Source organism: Scyliorhinus torazame, chromosome 11 (genome assembly GCF_047496885.1).
Source record: "Scyliorhinus torazame isolate Kashiwa2021f chromosome 11, sScyTor2.1, whole genome shotgun sequence".
In the NCBI taxonomy this organism is placed as follows: Eukaryota; Metazoa; Chordata; class Chondrichthyes; order Carcharhiniformes; family Scyliorhinidae; genus Scyliorhinus; species Scyliorhinus torazame.
In genome coordinates this window covers 66,092,839-66,114,559 of record NC_092717.1, presented here as the reverse complement: position 1 = coordinate 66,114,559, position 21,721 = coordinate 66,092,839, and the positions used below count along the sequence as shown (strand labels likewise).

The 21,721-nt window shown below is 45.7% G+C and overlaps 1 protein-coding gene across 1 annotated transcript in view; it reads right to left on the bottom strand.

Moving 5' to 3' along the window:
• The window catches only part of LOC140385927 (reversion-inducing cysteine-rich protein with Kazal motifs-like), a 212,548-nt gene that overhangs the window by 54,742 nt on the left and 136,085 nt on the right, over positions 1-21,721 (bottom strand). Inside the window, exons 11-12 of the mRNA XM_072468578.1 lie at positions 14,482-14,670; positions 7,045-7,167 (exon numbers count right to left, since the gene is read on the bottom strand). Of these exons, the coding sequence (XP_072324679.1) occupies positions 7,045-7,167; positions 14,482-14,670 (312 nt within the window). The remainder of the gene's footprint in view (positions 1-7,044; positions 7,168-14,481; positions 14,671-21,721) is intronic.

Here is a 21,721-nt window from a genome sequence, read left to right as displayed (position 1 = left end):
TTTGTTGCCACATTGTGCAATTGAACAGTCTATCTCGTAGCATGATAATGTTTGCCCTGTATCAACCAGTCAGGATGACTGACTGAGCTTTATTTTTATCTTACTCCTGTCGTTGTTCTGGGTTGCATGGTGCCGGGACAATTTGTTCCATGTCTCCATGTGCTGCCAGAGGTAGTAGTAGAGGCGGGTACAATTGTGTCTTTTAAAAAGCATTTAGATAGTTACATGGGTAAGATGGGTATAGAGGGTTATGGGCCAAGTGCGGGCAACTGGGACTAGCTTAATGGTAAAAACTGGGTGGCATGGACTGGTTGGGCCGAAGGGCCTGTTTCCATGCTGTAAACTTCTATGATTCTAACCTTTAAATTTCCCCCATGTGTTTGTTTTTTTCTTTTTTTCCATTCTCTGTGTTTTACGTCAGTTTATTGTTATGCCTTTCTCTGTTACTACATTACCATGTTTTTCCCAGTATGTTCTGTATTCACAAATGTAAATAATGAAATGCCAATAAAAACACTGAAAAAGAAAATCACCCGTGGGCAGTACCCACTCTCTTCTTGTTGTTATGGTCTCACAGCTGTAACCTCCTCCCCGCTCTCAACACCCTTCTCCCGCTCCCCACACACAGACTTTCGTGGCAGGTTATCCATTAATTTTCTTCGAGATTTGGTCACCCAGTCTTCCCAGTTAAATTAATTTTCCTTCTGGTTATTTCCCTTTTTTTGTAATTTTCCTTTCCCACGTCGAGTAAATTTCATAGTGTTTCTATGTCATTCGTTAAAAAGTGTTAAGAAACACATTGTTACTTGCTGATAATCCATGATTTTCAAATCCATTAGGTGTAAGTTGTAAATCAAGACTGAATTCTCTGTCAGAACTCCTCTTCTCATGTGGGTTCAGTGTATCCTGTTGTTCTTCTTCAACAGGGTGTTGACTTGACGTTGACTTTGAAACAATCTGTGAACCACTTAGTTTAACTACAATCTCCAGTCTCTTTCACAGCTGAAGGTTTTTTATTGCCCAAGTCAAAAAGAATCGTTTTCCTCCTGTTTAAATGCAGGATTACAGTTCTCCTTCGCCGCTTTAAAAATCACATTAAGGTCACGTGGATGATTAGTCAAAAGATTCTGAGTTTAAAAAAAAAAGTCAATTCACAAATTCTTTTAAATTATTTTCCTCAATCAGTGCAAACTTTGCTCAACTTCTTTCTCACAAGAGCTTCTTTATTGAGGTTTTAATTTATGTTCTAACACTCAAATTCATCCTCATAGTTTCACAGTATCAGCATTAGATACAGTCAAGTCATTTTGTTTTAAAGCAGTCTTTTTTTGGTTTGCCATCAGCTTGGAGCATTCCTGCTGTATATTGCTTTGATACTTGCGGCTTAGGGACTTCGTTGTCAGCCTGAGGTTTCAGTGTTTTTTTAATCTCGGAAGTCTGAGATTCTGACTCGGTGGACACCCGTTTGGTAAAAATTGTAATTTTCCCAACAGGAGTATGTAGAGTCATGTATTCCTATATATCATTATGTATTTGATACATTTTCAACTTTCATAATTTCACTACAATTGTCTGACATTGCTGGAGATGGCAGGGTTTTATTTCCAGTGAGGTAATTATCTTGTATGAAATCAACTTCATTAATGGATGACTGAGACAATTTGGGGCCAGTTCTGGGGCAGAAGGGCCCAATGCAAGGTAGATCATCAATTAGTGGGAAGAAGATGAAGGAGCAAATCTGCAGATACATTTCAGAAAGATGTGAAAACAATAGAGTAGCAATAGGTTAGGACTAAATTATCCAAATATAGATTAGAGATTAATATGGACTATTTTCAATCTAATGATGAAGAAAAACATGCTGCATCTAATTATGGAGAATGAAGTGGAGAAAGTTCAGTATGTCTCGCAGATAGTAATTGAGAAACAGTGATCTCAATATCATTAGATTTAGCATAGTTGGGGGAAAGAATAAAAAACTACAAAGGTGAAGATAACTTAACCAGAAGTTGGCTAATTTCAGTGAGTTGTAATGAATCTGGCCCAGGTGGAACAGAAACAAAGATTATCAGCCAAAACAACAATTAGCAGTGAGAAGCCACCAAAGAGATAGTTAAGTGCAAACTAGACACTCCTATGAGGACAGGCATACAATGCTAGCTCTCCATGGATAACCAAATAAATTGTAATTTAAATGACACAGAGAGAGTTATGCTCAATGAACCTAACAGAACACAAAGTGCAGAGGAGAATTTAAGAAGGAAATACGGGGTAAAGGCAGAATGAGAAAAATGAGCAAATAACATAAAATGGGAGGAACACCAATGTAACTTATAAACTATCATAGTTAAAGGAAAGGTGGGGCCCGATAAGAAATCCTTTTTGTGGAGACAGATAACATATGGTGAGCTGCAAAAATAAAGTAATTTGACTTCACTGAAGAAGATGCTCTGTTCCTAAAAGGCACATTACTTCAAAAAAAAATTCAGCCAGTCCAAATGGAATATCCTGGTTTGCTGACAGATGCAATGGTGGAAAAACAACACAGTTTTTAGCCACAAATTTACAATCTTCCTTGGTTTGGGGAGTAAGTACCAGGATGTAAATGCTGCACCCCAATTCCAAATAAAGGAGACCAATCAAGTCCAGATGGACCAGCCAACTAGAAGGTGGTAGGGACACTCCTGAAGTCTACAACCTGAAACAAAGTTGTCATTTTCATAAACAGGGGTTAAAATAGACAACATAAAATTTAGAGTTTTGGGGAAAGACAGGGGGCGAATCGTCAGGGCCTGGCGTGAATCCCGCCCCCACCGCGTCCCGAATTCTCCGCCACCACAGATTCGACGGGGGCGGGAATCGCGCCGTGCCGGTCGATGGGAATCGCGCCGGTCGGCAGGCCCACCCCCGGCGATTCTACGGCCCGCGATGGGCCGAAGTCCCGCAGCTGTCAACCCTCGCCCGCCGGTGTGGATTAAACCTCCTTTTGAACTGCGGGACAAGGCGGCGCGGGCAGGCTCTGGGGTCCTTGGGGGGGGGGGGGGGATCTGGCCCCAAGGGATGTCCCCACGGTGGCCTGGCCTGCGATCGTGGCCCACCAATCCACGGGCAGGCCTGTGCCATGGGGGCACTCTTTTTCTTCCACCTTCGCCATGGTCTCCACTATGGCGGAGGCAGAAGAGATCCCCTCCCCTGCGCATGCGCGGGAATGCTGTGAGCGGCCGCTGATGCTCCCGCGCATGCGTCGCCCGGTGAAGACCTTTCGGCGCCAAAGGCCTTTCCCGCCAGCCGGTGAAGCGGAAACCACTCCGGCACAGGCCTAGCCCCTCAAGGTGAGGGCTTGGCCACTAAAGGTGCGGAGAATTCTGCACCTTAGGGGCGGCCCGTGGCTGGAGTGGTTCCCGCCACTCAATTAGGCCGGAAACCCCCACCCCGCTGGGTAGGGATGAATCCCGCCCAGGAAGTGGGACTAGTTTCAGTTTCTCTTCACAGCTGGAGAAAATTCCCTTTTCAGTCTTTGAGAACTTTACTGGTTTTTGGTAAGTTGATTGAAAATTGCACGAGGGCACCTGTGACTGCAACATGCACTGACATCAAGACAAGCTTCCCACTTAAAGTGCATACCTGGAGAGTTATCACCTTTAGAACCTAGCATTTAAATTATTTTAATTTTTGCAATGACACTGCATTATTATTTTTTTTAACAAACATTTTATGAAGGCATTTATGGTTTTATAACAACAAAAGATACAAATACAAACATAATTCAGTGCGTAACATCCCCCCCAACCACCAACATACCCCGACAACATGGCTTATACACACAATTCCCAAGTCCCTCCATCTCTTCTCGCTGTTCCCGTCTAAACTAAACTAACCCCACCTGCCCCCCCTTATTCCCTAACCCTTATTGTATCTGCTAACAGTTTAGTTTTCCCCGAAGAAGTCAATAAACATCTGCCATCTTCGAACGAACCCGAACACTGATCCTCTCAGGGCGAATTTAATTTTCTCAAGCCTGAGAAACCCAGCCATGTCGCTAACCCATACCCCCGATTTCGGGGGCTCCGAGTCCCTCCACGATAATAAGATCTGTCTCCGGGCTACCAAGGAGGGAAAGGCTCCTCGTCCCCTGGACTCCTGGGTCTTCCGACACTCCAAAAATCGCCACCTCCGGACTCGACACCACCCTCGTTTTTAGCACTGTGGACATGACATCGGCAAATCCCTGTCAAAATCCCCTAAGCTTTGGACATGCCCAAAACATGTGGACATGGTTTGCGGGCCCTCCTACACACCTCACACACCTGTCCTCTACCCCAAAGAACCTGCTCATCCGGGCCACTGTCATGTGTGCCCGGTGAACCACCTTTAATTGTATCAGGCTGAGCCCGGCACATGATGAGGATGTGTCGACTCTGCTCAGGGTATCCTCCCACAGACCCACCTCTAACTCCTTTCCCAACTCATCCTCCCATTTACGCTTTAACACACCTATCTGGGTTCCCTTCCACTCCATAATTTCTTTATACATTTCCAAAACCTCCCCATCCCTCACCCCTGTCTAGAAACTACCTTATCATGATCCCCAATGGCGGTAGAAGTTGAAACCTGCTCTTGAACAAAATCCCTCACCTGCAGATAACAAAACCCATTCCCTCCAGGCAATTCGAGCCTCCCCTCCAAATCCTCCAAACAGGGAAAGCTCCCATCAATAGATAGATTCCCCCAGCCTCTCAATCCCTGCTCTCTGCCACCTCCGAAACCCCCCATCCAGCCTCCCCGCGGCAAACCGGTCATTGCCACAAATGGGAGTCCACACCGATGCTCCCTCCACTCCCATATGCTTACGCCACTGCCACCGAACTCTCAGAGCCGCCACTACCACCGGACTTGTGCAGTAACAAGCCAGCGAGAATTGCAGAGGTGCTGTTACCAGTACTCCTAAACTTGTGCCCCTATATGATGCCGCCTCTACCCATTCCCTCACCGACCCCACTTCCTGATCATGGCTATGTTTGCTGCCCAGTAATAGTTCCTAAAGTTCGGCAGGGCCAACCCCACCCCCCCACCTTGTAGCCAGTTAAAATGACTAACTCCCGATTTAAATTGGGTAACTCCTGATTTAAAATGGTGAATGGCAAAGGCTGATGGGAAAGTCAGCCAACAGGACACAAACGAGTAGCTGCAGGTTGAGTGTGTATTTACCTCTGGAAAGGCCAGACAAGATCGATACCAGCAATCATTAGCATAACAAAACACCAGCCATCTGCATATTAATGAGCAATCCCAGGAACAAGAGCAACATTTAGACACATAAAGCAAAACCAGACGCTTCGGCGCCAGCAGAAGCCGACACAAAAGGAGGTGAACGGCCACCTCAAGATCGCCCATCGATCGGGGAACCGCTCCAGCATTGGAGAAGATCGAACAAAGTGATTGGGGCAAAGTCCAATCACTTGGAACCAGGTGCAGGGTCCGCCCCGAAAGGCGGGAAGCCCCTGGGGACTATAAGAATTAAGCCCAAGTTCAAATCGTTCTTCTTGACCGGGTCACTCAGCAACGCAAACCAACCCTTGACAGTGACCGGTTCAGCCGCTGCCGATATCCAGTAAGTCTTACTTCAACGCTCGCTACGAGATAGGCGCTCCTAGCTACCAATCTGTACCAACTTCGAATCCCGCAGGCTCAGAACCCGAACGAAAGGCCATTTGTTTCCCTGACCTGGTGGGCCAGTTCCAAGTTAAGTATTGGCCTGTTAGCTGTAGAAGTAGCTTAGACGTAGAATTTGTGCATGAGTAGCGATTACTGTGTATAATAAATGTGCTTTGATTTAAATCTTACTAATCGGTGTATTGGATTATTGATCATTACTCGGACTTGAACCACGTGGTGGTATCATAAAGATACCTGGCGACTCAAGAGCAAAGGTGATAAAACAGAGCAATTAAACTAAGGCAAAAGTTAGCAACAACCTCGGCCCCGCTCCAACAGCACTTTCCTTATTCGCGGGCTTTTACCCGCCCAAACCCAGAGATCACCACATTAATCCTCTTAAAAAATACCTTTGGTATAAAAATAGGGAGTCAGTGGAAATTTCTTGGGAGAACCATCATCTTTACGGTCTGTACCCTCCCCGCCAGCGACACCGGGAGCATGTTCCACCTCCGAAAATCCTCCTTCATTTGTTCAACTAACCAGGTCAAATTTAATTTATGTATACTGGACAGCCTTCTTCGAGGCAATGTCCAAAGTGGTGGGGGTGAGGGTGGAGCCATGCCCGAAAGTGGCGGTCTTCGGGGTTTTAGACCATCCAGATCTATTCCTGGGGAGGAGGGCAGACGCCCTTGCCTTTGCTTCCCTGATCGCCCACCATAGAATCCTGTTTGGCTGGCGGTCAGCAGCACCACCCAATCCCTCCACCTTCGGAAACTCCAAACCCTCCAAGAATTGCCTCACCCCCTCCACCCCAGCTGGGAGCTCCGACTCATACAACCGGCTGTAAAATTATTTGAACAGCCCATTCACCCCCGCAGGGTCCAAAACAGTGTTTCCCCCCCTCTGTCCTTCACTCTTCCTATCTGCCTCCCTTTTCCTGAGCTGGTGTGCTAGTATCCTACTGGCCTTCTCCCCACACTCATATATTGCCCCTCTCGCCTTCCCTGTGGATATCAGACCTAACTCCATTTGCAGCTTCTGCTGCTCCTTCAACAGCCCCGCCATCGAGGCTTCCAAATATCTTCTATCCACCTGGAGTATCTCCCTACCCAGCCTATCCATCTCTGGCCGATCCACCTTCTCCCTATGAGCCCGTACTGAAATCAGCTCCCCTCTAACTACTACCTTCAGCGCCTCCCATACCGTGACACTGCATAATTATTAACTGTAAAAAGTTACTGTCATGAAAAACAACATTTGGGGTCGCATAACGACATTTAAGTGGATATTTCTGCATAGAATATCGAAGAAAATCTACATGGTAATAAATTATTTTATCTTGTGTTCCAACTTTTAAGAGTATAATGAACTTATGAAAAGTCTGACCTGTGAACATACTCCGATCTAGCCGAGAACTGTATTCACTCAAACACTGACGGTTTGAACAGATTAGTTCCCCAGCAAAACATGAGCATGTGTTGCAGTCCACTTTAAAAGATGTTCCATGACCTGTGGGGCAGAAAGCAAAAGCAGGAATTCAGAAAAGGTTTGACCATATTAGTAATCAAGGATAAACAAAAATCTCATATAGCGATTACTTCAAACGCATGCAAGATAGCTGCTGATTTGCTGACACCACAACAACTACTGCACTTCCAATTACAAGCATGCGAGGTGCTTTGAGATGGTAGGAATCGGCCTAAGCTCAATGGTAACCACTCTGACCTGACTCACAAGGTTATGGGTTCAAAGTCCACTCGGGAGACATGTGCACATAAAATGAGCTGTAGCAACTGCTTAAATGTGAACGAGTGATTATAGTTCAAAAATTAATGAATTGTTGTGAATAGTTTGCGATGCCCCTAATCAAGTTTGTTCTTTCTCGATATTGTACCAGTGACTTTAGTCATCACAATTTCTTCAAGATAATTAACTGATTTTACATTTTCTGACAACATAACAGAGTTCTTTCAAGAAACATTTGAAATTGTTTGGAGTGACAGGAATATAGGGCGGAATTCTCCGACCCCCCCCCCGGCCAGGTCGGAAAATCGGCGCGGCGCGTATCGCGCCACACCGTCCCGAGGCCGGGACGCATTTCTCTGCAGAGAGCACGGCATCGGCGCTGGTCGGGGTATGCGCCGACTCTCCGGCCCAGGCCGGCGCGCTGATTCGCCGGCCCGGATGGGCCGAGCGGCCCTCACATAAAATCCGAGTCCCGCCGGCGCCGTTCTAACATCCTCTGAGCTGGCGGGGACCTCGGCGTTGCAGGGTCCAGGGGGGCCTGTGGGTCCGACCCCCGGGGGGGGGGGCCCTCCGTAGTGGGCAGGCCTCTCTGGCTGGGGGCCTCCTTTCCTCCGCGCCGGCCCCTGTAGCCCTGCGCCATTTAGCATCCGGGCCGGCGCGGGGAAGAAGGCCACTGCGCATGCGCTAGTTGGCGCCGGCCCAACTGCGCATGCGCGGATCCCGCGGCGCCGGGTTCACGCGGGGATTGGCAGCATGGGCCGCTCCAGCGCCGTGCTAGCCCTCTGTGGGCCGGAGAATGGGGTTCCAGAACGGGCTCTGACGCCGGAGTAAAACACTCCCGTTTTTACGCCGGCGTCGACACTTAGCCGCTCGATGGGAGAATGCCGCCCATAGTTTTTCTCATTTTTGAAATAACTGTTATTCATTTACACCATAGAACATAGACCAGTGCAGCACAGTACAGGTACTTCGGCCCACGATGTTGTGACGACCACTTATCCTAATCTAAGATCAACCTAACCTACCCCCCTTCAATTTACTGCTATCCATGTGCCTGTCCAAGAGTCGCTTAAATGTCTCCAATGACTCTGACTCCACCACCTCTGCTGGCAGTGCATTGCACGCACCCACCACTCTGTGTAAAGAACCAACCTCTGACATCTCCCCTATACCTTCCTCCAATCACATTAAAATTATGTCCCCTCGTGACAGCCATTTCCGCTCTGGGGAAAAGTCACTCTATCCATGCCTCTCATCACCTTGTACACCTAAAATAAAGAACAAAGAAAAGTACAGCACAGAAACAGGCCCTTCGGCCCTCCAAGCCCGTGCCGACCATGCTGCCCGACTAAACTACAATCTTCTACACTTCCTCGATCAAGTCACCTCTCTTCCTTCCTCGCTCCAGTGAGAAAAGCCCTAGCTCCCTCAACCTTTCTTCGTAAGACATGCCCTCCAGTCCAGGCAGCGTCCTGGTAAATCTCCTCTGCACCCTCTCCAAAGCATCCACATCCTTCCTATAATGAGGCGACCAGAACTGGACACAATATTCCAAGTGTGGTCTAACCAGGGCTTTATAAAGCTGCAGCAAAACCTCGCGGCTCTTAAACTGAATCCCACTGTTAATGAAAGCCAACACACCATACACCTTCCTTTAAAAAAAAAAAGTGTTTTTTATTCTCCTCCTTTTTCACATTTTCTCCCACATTTACACCCATCAACAATAAACAATAATCAGCAAGATATGTCAGTCCCCATAATAACAACGATCCCATCTACCCACCAACCCCCAAACCTCAACCCGCTTGTTTACATAAACAAATGACAAAAAGGAATCAGGGATTACCCGTAGTCACCCTTACTCTTAAACAGCTCCCCCCCCCCTCCACCCCCGGCCACCACAGGTCTCTCACTCCCGTTCACTGGCCGGCTTAAACCGGCCAGCGTGGAGGCCCCCGCCCGGGTCCCTTTCCCACTTGCCCGGCCCTAGGAAAGCCCAAAGATCCCCTTTTAGCACACAAACCCCGCATATCCACCTACACCCCAAAGAACTCTCATTTCGAGTCCCGTCCCTTCCCTTGTCCAAATATATACCACATTGGCTCCTTTAATCTCTACACCCGCGCGCAGTGATACAAAAAAGAAGAAAATACAGTCATGAGGTTACATCGGCACATGGCCATTCCTCAATTTGTCAGTTCTGCCACAGTCCTTCTGCTTTCGCAAACTCCTCCGCTGCTTCCGCCGTTCCAAAATAAAAGTCCCTGAGCTTGTAAGTCACCCTCAGCTTCGCTGGATATACAATGCCGCACCGCACCTTGCTAATGTACAGTGCCCTCTTCACCCGGTTGAAGGCAGCCTGCCTCCTTGCCAGCTCCACCGTAAAGTCCTGGTATACACCTATACCAGCTCCAGCCCACTGCACCACCCGCTTCCGCTTGGCCCAGCTCAGGACCTTCTCCTTCACCTTGTACCTACGGAAGCACAGAGTAACTGCCCTTGGCGGCTCACCCGCCTTTGGTACAGGCCTCCACGACCGGTGAGCCCGATCCAGTTCATATCGGGAGGGATCCTCCCCCTCCCCCAATAGTTTTGCCAGCATCGCGGCAAAATACTCAGTCGGCTTCGGTCCTTCAACTCCTTCGAGCAGCCCCAAAATCCTCAAATTCTGTCGCCTGGATCTGTTTTCCAGGTCTTCCATTTTTCCTCGCAGATCCTTGTTAGTATCCATCACCTTCCGCATCTCCTTCCTCATCGAGGCAAGTTGATCACCGTGCTGCAATAACGTCTCCTCCACTTCCTTCAGCGCCTCCCCTTGCTCTCGCACCTCCGCCACTGCGCTCGCCACCTCCGTCCTCACCGGGGAAACCGCCTCCTCCACCAGCACACTCAAAACCTCCCTCATCTCCTTCCTCACCGTCTCCATACATTTCGCAATCTGCGCCAACTGCTTTTCAAATTCCGCAGCCATCACCTTAGTTATTTCTTCAGCCATAAGCAGTGCGGCCTTCCCTGGTGCTCCAGCCTCCATTTTTCCTGGTGACCCCGCGGTGACCTTTCCACTCCCCGACGGGCCTCCAGCTGTTTTTTTTCCCGGCCGTTTTCTTGCTCACCCTCGACATTTTTCTTTGTCCTTTTTTTCCTCCTGTGTCTTCACTGTGCCTCCTCCGTGCCTTCTCCCTGCTTCTGCCGCCTCCGCGGACCCTGGGACCGGGCTTAAAGCCCCGAAAATGCCATTGCCGAACGGGAGCCCTCCATTGTGCGGCCGCCTCCCGCCCGCCGTCACCGGAAGTCCACCATACCCCTTCTTAACAAACATTTGTTTGTCCATTAATATTATTTCTCGAATCACTTTCGGAATATGTTAAATAAAATATAGGAAAGTTTCGCCTTGATAATTATTTACAATTAGTTTGTAGTTTAGTTATGGCATTAGTCAAATCATCAAAATATCATAGAATTTACATAGAACATAGAACATTACAGCGCAGTACAGGCTCTTCGGCCCTCGATGTTGCACCGACCTGTGAAACCACTCGAAAGCCCATCTACACTATTCCCTTATTGTCCATATGTCTATCCAATGACCATTTGAATGTCCTTAGTGTTGGCGAGTCCACTACTGTTGCAGGCAGGGCATTCCATGCCCTTACTACTCTCTGAGTAAAGAACCTACCTCTGACATCTGTCTTATATCTATCTCCCCCCAATTTAAAGGTATGTCACCTCGTGCTAGACATCACCATCCGAGGATAAAGGCTCTCACTGTCCACTCTATCCAATCCTCTGATCATCTTGTATGCCTCAATTAAGTCACCTCTTAACCTTCTCTCTAACGAAAAGAGCCTCAAGTCCCTCAGCCTTTCCTCATAAGATCTTCCCTCCAACCAGGCAACATTCTGGTAAATCTCCTCTGCACCCTTTCCAATGCTTCCACATCCTTCCTATAATGCGGCGACCAGAATTGCACGCAATACTCCAAATGCGGCCGCACCAGAGTGTTGTATAGCTGCAACGTGACCTCATGGCTCCTAAACTCAATCCCTCTACCAATAAAAGCTAACACACCGCACGCCTTCTTAACAACCCTCTCAACCTGGGTGGCAACTTTCAGGGATCTATGTACATGGACACCGAGATCTCTCTGCTCATCCACACTGTCAAGAATCTTACCATTATCCCAGTACTCAGTCTTCCTGTTATTCCTTCCAAAATGAATCACCTCACACTTTTCTGCATTAAACTCCATTTGCCACCTCTCAGCCCAGCGCTGCATCTTATCTATGTCCCTCTGGAACTTGTAACATCCTTCCGCACTGTCCACAACTCCACCGACTTTAGTGTCATCTGCAAATTTACTCACCCATCCTTCTACGCCCTCCTCCAGGTCATTTATAAAAATGACAAACAGCAGTGGCCCCAAAACAGATCCTTGTGGTACACCACTAGCAACTGGACTCCAGTCTGAACATTTCCCATCAACCACCACCCTTTGTCTTCTTCCAGCTAGCCAATTTCTGATCCAAATTGCTAAATCACCCTGAATCCCATGCCTCCGTATTTACAGTGCAGAAGGAGGCCATTCGGCCCATCGAGTCTGCACCGGCTCTTGGAAAGAGCGCCGTACCCAAGGTCAACACCTCCACCGTATCCCCATACCCCAGTAAGCCCACCCAACACGAAGGGCAATTTTGGACACTTAAGGGCAATTTATTATGGCCACTCCACCTAACCTGCACATCTTTGGGCTGTGGGAGGAAACCGGAGCACCCGGAGGAAACCCACGCACACACGGGGAGGATGTGCAAACTCTGCACAGACAGTGACCCAAGTCAGAATCGAACCTGGGACCCTGGAGCTGTGAAGCAATTGTGCTATCCACAATGCTACCGTGCTGCCAAATACGCCAAACCAATGTGGTTTTATGCTGAATTTTGGGAGACTAGCTCATCACATGACTTGGTGTTAGCTTCACACTCAAAATTGACAAGGGAGGAAGAACATATGGCTTTAAGTCAGTGACGTCAAGGCTGAACAATTACTGGCATGGAACCATCCACCCCCCCTTGCAATTAAAGTGATCAGTTCCGTTCTCTAAATTCCAACTCCTATTGTGCAAAGAAAAACAAGTGTTAAAACATTCAGCTTTGTGCATTAGATTAACTTGTTATGTTTAAAGGACGTAACTTTATTTCATAGTCTGTAACCACCTTTGATTTGATAAGTTTAGAATTAAGTTCTGTAATTAACTTCTGTAACTCTTTTTATATTTTAATATGCAAGTTGAATGCATTGTGTAATATTTAGCACACCAATCACTTTCAAGCAATGATTTTATCTGTATTTTATATCGAACTTGTGTAATTTCTGTAACATTGTAATTTTTGCAAAACGATTCAGTAAGTTTAACTGACTTATACCAAGCACTGGCAGAAACAACAAAAAATACTATAGCAAAGCAGTTGTCTCCTCATACACACATTGATAAATGCCTGTTTCACATCAATTAGACATCTGGGCCAATTAATCTATCTTCCCAGACATCGCATGCTGTCTTATCTCAAGTAAAAGCAGACATAAAAAGCATTCTCACTTGTTTATTAGTTTCAAGGTTACAAACAGTTATACCACTCTGTCCTTTGTTTTAAATACAAAGTAACTCATTCCAAGTAACCACAGAGTGAAGTAACAGCAACCTTCAAATCATCTGTACAAAACACAGGCACTGCTGGGGGTCTGACTTAATACCAATTTAATGAAGTTTTGAGATGGTGAGCTCCAAGATATTTATGGTCTTATGAGGGCATGACTGCATATTTCCACCATCCTGAACAAATGGGCAAGGAAGATGTCATGAAACATTTATCGTAACAAGCAGTAAGTTTAAGTAAAAAACAAACTTTAGAGAGAGGGATCGTCCCTCAAGTAATTGATAACTTAGAGGGTCAATCGCGACAATGGGAAATTATATCAATAGATGACCATCACCTTCGAGAAATCAATTAGAAACTGATCATGCCCACCTAGACCAATCCTAAATTGATCATGCATCCCTTAAGCCAATTAAGAAATAGCCTCGCCTCATTTAGGCCAATTCGAATTGTACAACATCATTGATCACGCTGTGGGTTGGAATGCGTTAATAAGCAGCAGCTTTCACCGAGCAAGTTGTGCAGCAAGTGTCTGCTGTTCCAAGGGAAGCAGAAGTTATGGAAAGAGAACAGAGACCAAGTGTGAACCTGCACCCATGTCTGAACCGGAAATCAAAAGCTGCAGTACGCAAGTTACGTCTCACCCTGTCTTTGTTAGGTATCAATCTACAACTTAAAGATTTCCTGAGTTACTTCACCAAACTGTCTCCTGTTGCCTAAATGGTTAAAGTTTTAAATGAACACAATTAGAATTTAAATTCAAGTAATACCTAGAAATTACAACGTTTAAAGGCCAGAGGCATAGAGATGCTGCTGACCTTTAAAAATGGCAGGTGGACTCAGATTCGGAAGTCTACGGTAGGGCGAAATGGTAAAATAACTGAGGTGGAACTTTTAAATAGCCTGCTTCGGCACTTGGAAGACACTGTGGCTGCTTCTGATATACATTTATAGGCCCAACTCCATCCTGTACCAACACATGCCCCTCCCACAGTTAAAATTGGACCTGACAGGGTACTTTCTCCTGAGGGGGTACAGCAAACTGGGCAATTGCCTGAATTGCACTATCTACTTTTGAAAGGAAAATCTAGCACTAAATAACTGAAAGCAGCAAAAAAACTGCAAGAAATCCATTAATTTACATCACTTTTCTGAAGAATATTAAAGACCCAAGTTAAAGGTTCAAATATTTCATTCTTTTTCCATACGAACTGCACACAAAGCACTCCCTGCTTCTTTACAGCAGTGTTGTTCACAGACTAAATTAAAATAACAATGCAGTTTGCTCAAAATGGAAATCTCAGATTTGCTTCGGGACTCCGAGCTTGATCAACTCATCTGTAAATCTGTTTTTCGTGGCTTTGATAATATAATACATTCTTCAATACCTTATGGTATATACACCCATATAAAGTGAAAAACATACTTTTCCTCTGGCCTCCTACAATGCAGGTTTTTTGCACATCAATGCAAGGCATCTCCAAGCAATTTTCCAACCGTCCACTTGGGCCACAAGTGCACACCCTGTAACAACCCATTTCTCCGCTTGCCACAGGAAGCTGAATCAGGGTGTCCTGCTGGACAAGGAAATCAGAAGCCTCTCCCAGTTTGCATCCTGAAACAAAAAAAAATCACATTGTCTCAATGTGCAGATAATCAGTAAGTAAAGAGTTTGGAAAACAAAGCATCACTGACAATTTCAAATCAAGGCATGTTTGCATATGCATTTTGAAGCTAAACAGAAATCAGGAACAATTAAAGTGCAGTAACTTCATTATCCCTGTAATAAATTCCCAGTTGTATTACAAAATTTTGTCTGCATCCTTTGTTTAAGACGAATCAAGCTTGATCACACACTACCTTTGCTCAATGCTTGATTTTTTACTTTGGGGTTGTGAAAAATGAACATTGTGTTGTTTTTGTGTTGTTTTTACATGTGTATATACTCTGGTTCACAATTAAGATGTCAACAATGAAGCATGATGGGAAAATTAACATGTCAAGTTCTGAGTAAGCTATAGTGAGCGAATTATTATAACTATGTACCAGAATGACCTTCGGGGAAGAACGGGATGTACAATAACAGAACTTGCTAAGCAAGGGGGAGATAGCAGGTGCAAGCAGGGGGCCTCATTCTTATCTTTAACTGCCGGTCCAAGGATGTACCAGGAGCGGATAGAAATCACTATGCAAGGGGGAGACCAAATAAGGGATCACTAATAAGGGAATTGCTCTGTCTATAGTGTGTGGGATGTGTTTCTCACGGATTGTTTCCCACGGATTGTATTTTCATGGATTGTATATAACAAAGTGATGCTGTGTGAATTCTTTGTGTCTGCTATTGCTTACTGGAGGCACCCGCTCTTGCAAGATCGATTGAAATAAATACTTCTTCAGAATTTGACTAAGTGTAAATTATTAACAGGTGAGCAGTGTTTCTCACAGGGTTAACATACACTGAATGCGGCAGAGAAAGTGAGGAAAAGAGCGGGGAATGTGTGTGTGAGTGAATGGGAGGAGGGGGGGGATGGTGAAGGGAGAGAGAGAATGAGCAGATTCACAAGAAAATGCATTACCACACAAACAGCAGCAAATGCTAAGACACCTGCCACTGTTGTGCTTTAGTAACCATCTCAAATCCAGATGCTCGCACAAGTGCTCCTTTTGATGGGATGATCTATGCTGCCTGGGACACTGCGTGAATTGTCCCAAAGCTAAAGCTCAGGGTTGGAGGCTTGGACGAGACGTGTGACACATACCCGAGTAGTGTCCCACCATTTACTTTCTTGTGCAACTCTGTGTAATTCAACCCCACCTACCCCCCACAATATCCCAACAGCCCCCCGATCTGACTACCTCCATCCCACTAAACTCTGATTTCACCCCCCTCCAAAACTACCATTCAACCACTACTCAGTCACCACCACTCCCCAAATACTTAGGGCTAGATTCTCTGTTGCCCGATGTCAATATCGTAATTGCCGATTGGGCAGAGGATCGACTCTGACGCCCAAATCGGGGCTGGCGCCGGTTTGACGCCGGTCAGCCATGCTCCATCCCCTTGGAAATGGTAACATCGCGTTGTGCACCGTTGCAACAGCACTGGCGCGTCATCGGCCGGCCTTCCCACGTTTCACCGCCCCCGATGGGGGACACGTGCGGTCTCAGCCGTGCGGAAACCCAGCATGACGGCTGTGGACTGTGTCCAGCGCCGCCACACTCGGCCGGGATCCGTGCCGCTGGCCCGGGGGGGGACGGGGGGGGGGGACTGGTTTGAGGGGCCCAGGGGTGGGCTGTGGGGTCGCAGATGGTGGGCCGGGTCCGCACACGGCTGGCGCCATGTTGTGCGGCGCGACAGCTGCAGGTTGTCAGTCCAATTTTTGGCATGGGAGCTTTACCCGGCGCTGCTACTAGCCCCTCACCGGTCCCGGTGAGGGTTTCACGCAGAAATTTTGGTCATAAAAAAACATACATGCTCCGTTGGCATCAAGTCGCTGAAACAGATAATTAAAGCCAGTACATGATAATAATGTGAGTTTAAAAAACCGAATCGCTTTGCAGCTCACTATTTCGAGAAGTGGGAGATAAGCAGAACAATGTTAGCAGGTGCGAATAGCAAGAATTAACATGTACTGGTAAGGAGTTGGGAGGGTTAAAGGCACTCATCCTGAAAGGAAGCATTTTTCATCCCTCCCCAGTTTTCCGGTGGCTTCATGTTCAGCTACCTGATGTACATTCAACAGATGGTCAAGGAAACCTAATGGGGACAAGTTACATTTAGTAGACACATACTAATCAAAACTTTCACCAACAGCGCAGTAATCTTAAGAAACCTCTGAACTTCATAACTAAACGATTTCTAGATCCGGCATCAATCCCAATTTAGACCCCCACTCATTTTCTTCAGTAAAGTTAGGAGTTACTGAACTGCTGTTTGTGCAACAAATTGAATTCAAACCTAGCCAGGTGAATGATCTTAATGCAGGCTAAAGTGTGTGTTTGGTGAAATTAAAAAAAAAAAAAAGGGGCAATTTAGCATGGCCGATCCATCTATCCTGCACATCTTTTGACATCCATGCAGACACGGGGGGAATGTGCAAACTCCACACTTAGTTACCCTGGGCTGGGATCGAACCCGGATCCTTGGTGCCATGAGGCAGCAGTGCTAACCACTACACCCCACGCTGCCCTGTTTTGTGAAGATTTTGGTCGCTAAAATTAAATCAACTCGCTGAGTACTGCAATGTTAGTTGATACTTGCAGGTATCAAATGGGAGGTTCCATCCAGTATTCTAATGTGAAATAAGCACCTAGTCCACAACCAACTGTCTCAAACAATAATTTCCTCGATCTACATCCTGGTCCATGTGAAATATGGGGATCAGTCAGTTAAGAAATGAGGAGCTCTTATTCATGTACAATTTGTCACACCTAATAGCCCGTGGATTGCTCTGTAACATTGCAGTAGGTAACAATGTTCAGTGAATGCTGGGGTACAGAATGAGTAGACCCATCTCAGTCGAACCCAGAGAATGAAGTCTCCTCTTCCACAAAAGATACGGCTTCCTTCTGAATGGCAAACACCCAGCTTCACCAGCAGAGACTGGCTGGTAGAAGGTCAGGCAAAGATTATGCAATGTGTCGCAGCTCCTTAAAAATTCAAGCACTGAGAGTCCTGATACTATCCAGGTAAAGAATCGTGGCTAGTGATTAATGCAAGACCAATTAGGTTCTGCAAATGTTCATCCTCATTTGCAATTGCTAAAGGTCAGTGATTTTCAAGACTTTTTTCACAGCGGGGCATCTTTAAAGATTGACAATTTGCAAATACTATCTTAATCACGTTCTGAGAAAGATGATTATTATTCCAGCAAATATTTATTTGCATACAGAAAATAAATAACGTGCTAGTAAATAAACAAATCCAGACAAATAAAGAGAATTCTTGAGGCACTGCTCACGGCACAGAATATATCCAGCCTCAGAAAATTCCACCTATTATTAAACTGTGGCTAGCATCAATATATTCGGATAAAAACGGAGAATGCTGGAAAATCTCAGCAAGGTTCACAGCATTTGCCCAACGTGAAGCAGAATTTGTGTTTCAGGCCATTCACCAGCTTTGACACAGTCATCCAGACTCGAAACGTTAGTTCCTTTCTCTCTCCACAGGTGCTGTCAGAACTGCTGAGAATGTCCAGTATTTTCTGTTTTTGCTTCAGATTCCAGCATCCGCAGTAATTTGCTTTGACCTTTCATCAGAACTGGCATAGAGACCGCTGAACTGAAACATTAACTGTGTGTCTCTCTGTCCCCCTTTCCTCGCAGATGTTGCCAGTCCTGCTGAGTATTTTCCAGCATTTTCTCTTTGTATTTCAGAGTTTTGCTTTTATGTCAATATATGCGCTATTGTTCTGCTCAGGCATCACCCACAACCAGTATAGACTGTCATGTCTCATCAAGCAATTTAATAACTTTGGTTCTTATACAGGACAGCACCTTAAGATGGATATCTTAATTTACAAATTTTAAAGGACGAGTTGGAAGATTTTGAGGACTGAACAACTTTTGCCACAGTGTTTACATAGAGCATAGCTCTTGCTTTATTTTTGAGTATAATACTGTATAGAAAATTCCAAACAGAACCATATTCTCTTTCTGACCTGGAGCTCAACATTTTCAGTGAGTTAAAATCCAATGTATACTTTCAAGCAAAGCATTGGGTGAAGCTGTTCTATCTTTACACATTATCTTGTGGATTATAATTTTACAATAAACTCTATTGTTTATTTGGAGCAGGTTAAAATATGCGATTCGACAGTATAAACACTTGTCATGTGATTCAATAACTGAGATACACCCATGGCCAGATGAGCAGTCCTTGAAACTGGGAAGTGGTTTCAAAAGAATCCAAGAATAAATCAACTGCAGAAATGACAGGGAGCTTAATCCTTGACCAAATTAAACGTGTGTCACCCCAGGTATTGGAAATAAAGTTTCAAAGCAACAAAAAGGCCGGCCTTTAAATATGAACAATCGAGTCGCCGCTGCGAGAGGCAGTGACACTCACGCGCCCAGCATGTACACTGACACCATGCGCCCTATACATCCGTGGTTTGGGCGCAAAATCACGGAGGAGAGATTCCTCCATTTTATAGCTGCCAGCAAGCAAGCAAGCACATGACTGTGTGAAGAACTGAAGATGGATCGTTTTGTAATAAGGAGAAGGTATGGATCTCACAACTGAATCTGATGGAGAGAGCTTCGCAGGAGAATCCACGGCAGGACAAAGCAGTGCTGGTGTAAGCTGTATCCAGAGCTCCAGGGCCCCGGTGAACAAATAATTAAGAAGTAACTGAAATCGGGAACAAAACAGTACAAAGATGATTTTTTGAGGTATGGCTTTAATTGTGCCAATGCAAAGTCCATGTGTGTTATATGCAGGGAAGTACTGGCAAATGAAAGTTTAAAACCCTCAAATCTTCAAAGGCATTTAAAGAGTAAGCATGAGGAGTTTTCGAGTTGAGGAAAAAACTCTTGATTTTTTTCCACAGGATGCAGCAAGAACTTTATTCGTCAGCTGAAGTCCTTTCAGAAATATAACATTGAATGACTCAGCAAGTGAGATTGTGAGGACCAAGCAGGCTCACCTGCAGCATTAAAGGTAAGCAATCATGGTGTGTCGTGAAGGTTTGTGGAGTGGGTCGCTAAGGTTGGCCGGCATGGGTCGCAAACGTTGGTCAGCGTGGGTCCCGAAGTTCCGCCGGTTGGTAAAAGTGGGTCCCGGGAAAAACAGTTTGAAAAACACTGCCGTAACCCCACCTAACCTTTTTGGACGCTAAGGGGCAATTTAACATGGTCAATCCACCTAACCCGCACATCTTTGGACTGTGGAAGGAAACGGGAGCACCCGGAGGCAACCCACGCACACACGGGAAGAATATGCAGACTCCACACAAACAGTGACTCAAGCCAGAAATCGAACCTGGGACCCTAGAGCTGTGAAGCAACTGTGCTAACCGCTGTGCCAGTTTTGGTTGCTACTTCTACATAGCACCCAAGTAGTTTGCTTGATCAATACACAGCACGACCTTTCATTCAATACATCCCTAAATTTGTCCCTTGTCTTCAGATATATATTTAGCCTAGCTTTAACTGTGGCACTGTACTTAACGTCTCGAATGCTAGCTTCCCAAAAGATCCATATTTTTCTGAATCAGACTGTATAGTGCACTAATATTTGTTCTACCTCCAATCTACAAATTTGAGCTTACTTTTGATTTCATCTGAGTTATGTATATTGATTATAAGAATAATAGGAACCAAAACCAGTTAATTCTGTTCAGTCCATATTGCATTAAAGTGGTCAGCTGCACTGGACATAGTAAAAGCCAAACTAACTCTCCCATTGAAGCTCATCTTTTAATCCTGTAAAATACTTCCATCAAAGCCCAAATCTCAAGAACTTTAACTTTCTCTCTCATCAGCATCAATGTATAAGAAATTCACTAATGTTTTGTCTGAGCTGTGCTGTCAGATAGATTATCCCCAGCTTCTGACGCTTTTGAGTAATGGAGCCCTTCTTAAATATCAATATAATTTGGATAAGTGTGAGGTTATTCATTTTGGAAGCAAAAACAGGAAGGCAGATTACTACCTGAATGGTTGTAAATTGGGAGAGGGGAGTGTGCAGCGGGACCTCGGTGTCCTTGTGCACCATTCGCTGAAGGTCAGCAGGCAGTAAAGAAGGCTAATGGTATGTTGGCCTTCATTGCGAGTATAGAAGCAAGGATGTGTTGCTGCAATTGTACAGGGCCTTGGTGAGGCCACACTTGGAGTATTGTGTGCAGTTTTGGTCTCCTTCCCTGAGGAAGGATGTTCTTGCTCTCGAGGGAGTGCAGTGAAGGTTTACCAGACTGATTCCAGGGATGGCGGGACTGTCAAATGAGGAGAGATTGACTAGGTTGGGATTGTTCTCGCTGGAGTTCAGAAGAATGAGGGGGGATCTCATAGAGATTTATAAAATTCTAACAGGACGAGACCGGGTAGATGCAGGGAAGATGTTACCAATGATGGGTGTGTCCTGAACCAGGGGTCACAGCCTGAGGATTTAGGGTTAACCATTTCGGACAGAGATGAGGAGAAACGTCTTCACACAAAGAGTGGTGAGCCCGTGGAATTCATTACCACAGGAAGTAGTTGATGCTAAAACTTTGAATATATTCAATGTGCGGCTGGATATAGCACTAGAGGAGAATGGGATCAAAGGCTATGGGAAGAAAGCAGGATTAGGCTATTGAGTTGGATGATCGGCCATGATCGTGATGAATAGCGGAGCAGGCTCGAAGGGCAAAAAGGCCTGCTCCTATCTTCTATGTATCTATGTATGTATGTATCTGTTTTAAAATTACTTTTCACCAATTTGCATTCCTGTCTTCCTTTGAAGTGATAAGTCTGGACATTTGCTCCCAAGTCAGCTATCGGGAGTCAGGAAATTTCCTGGTTCAATGCTCCCTTGAATTAAGAGATCTTCCCTCCAGGGGGCCAGGAAGGAGTCAGGCCCACCATCCCTGAATGCAGACACTCTCCATAAAAAAGTAAGAATCAGGAGCAGGCCATTCAGCCCCACGAGCTTGCACTGCCATTCAATATCTCACTGTGGCCTC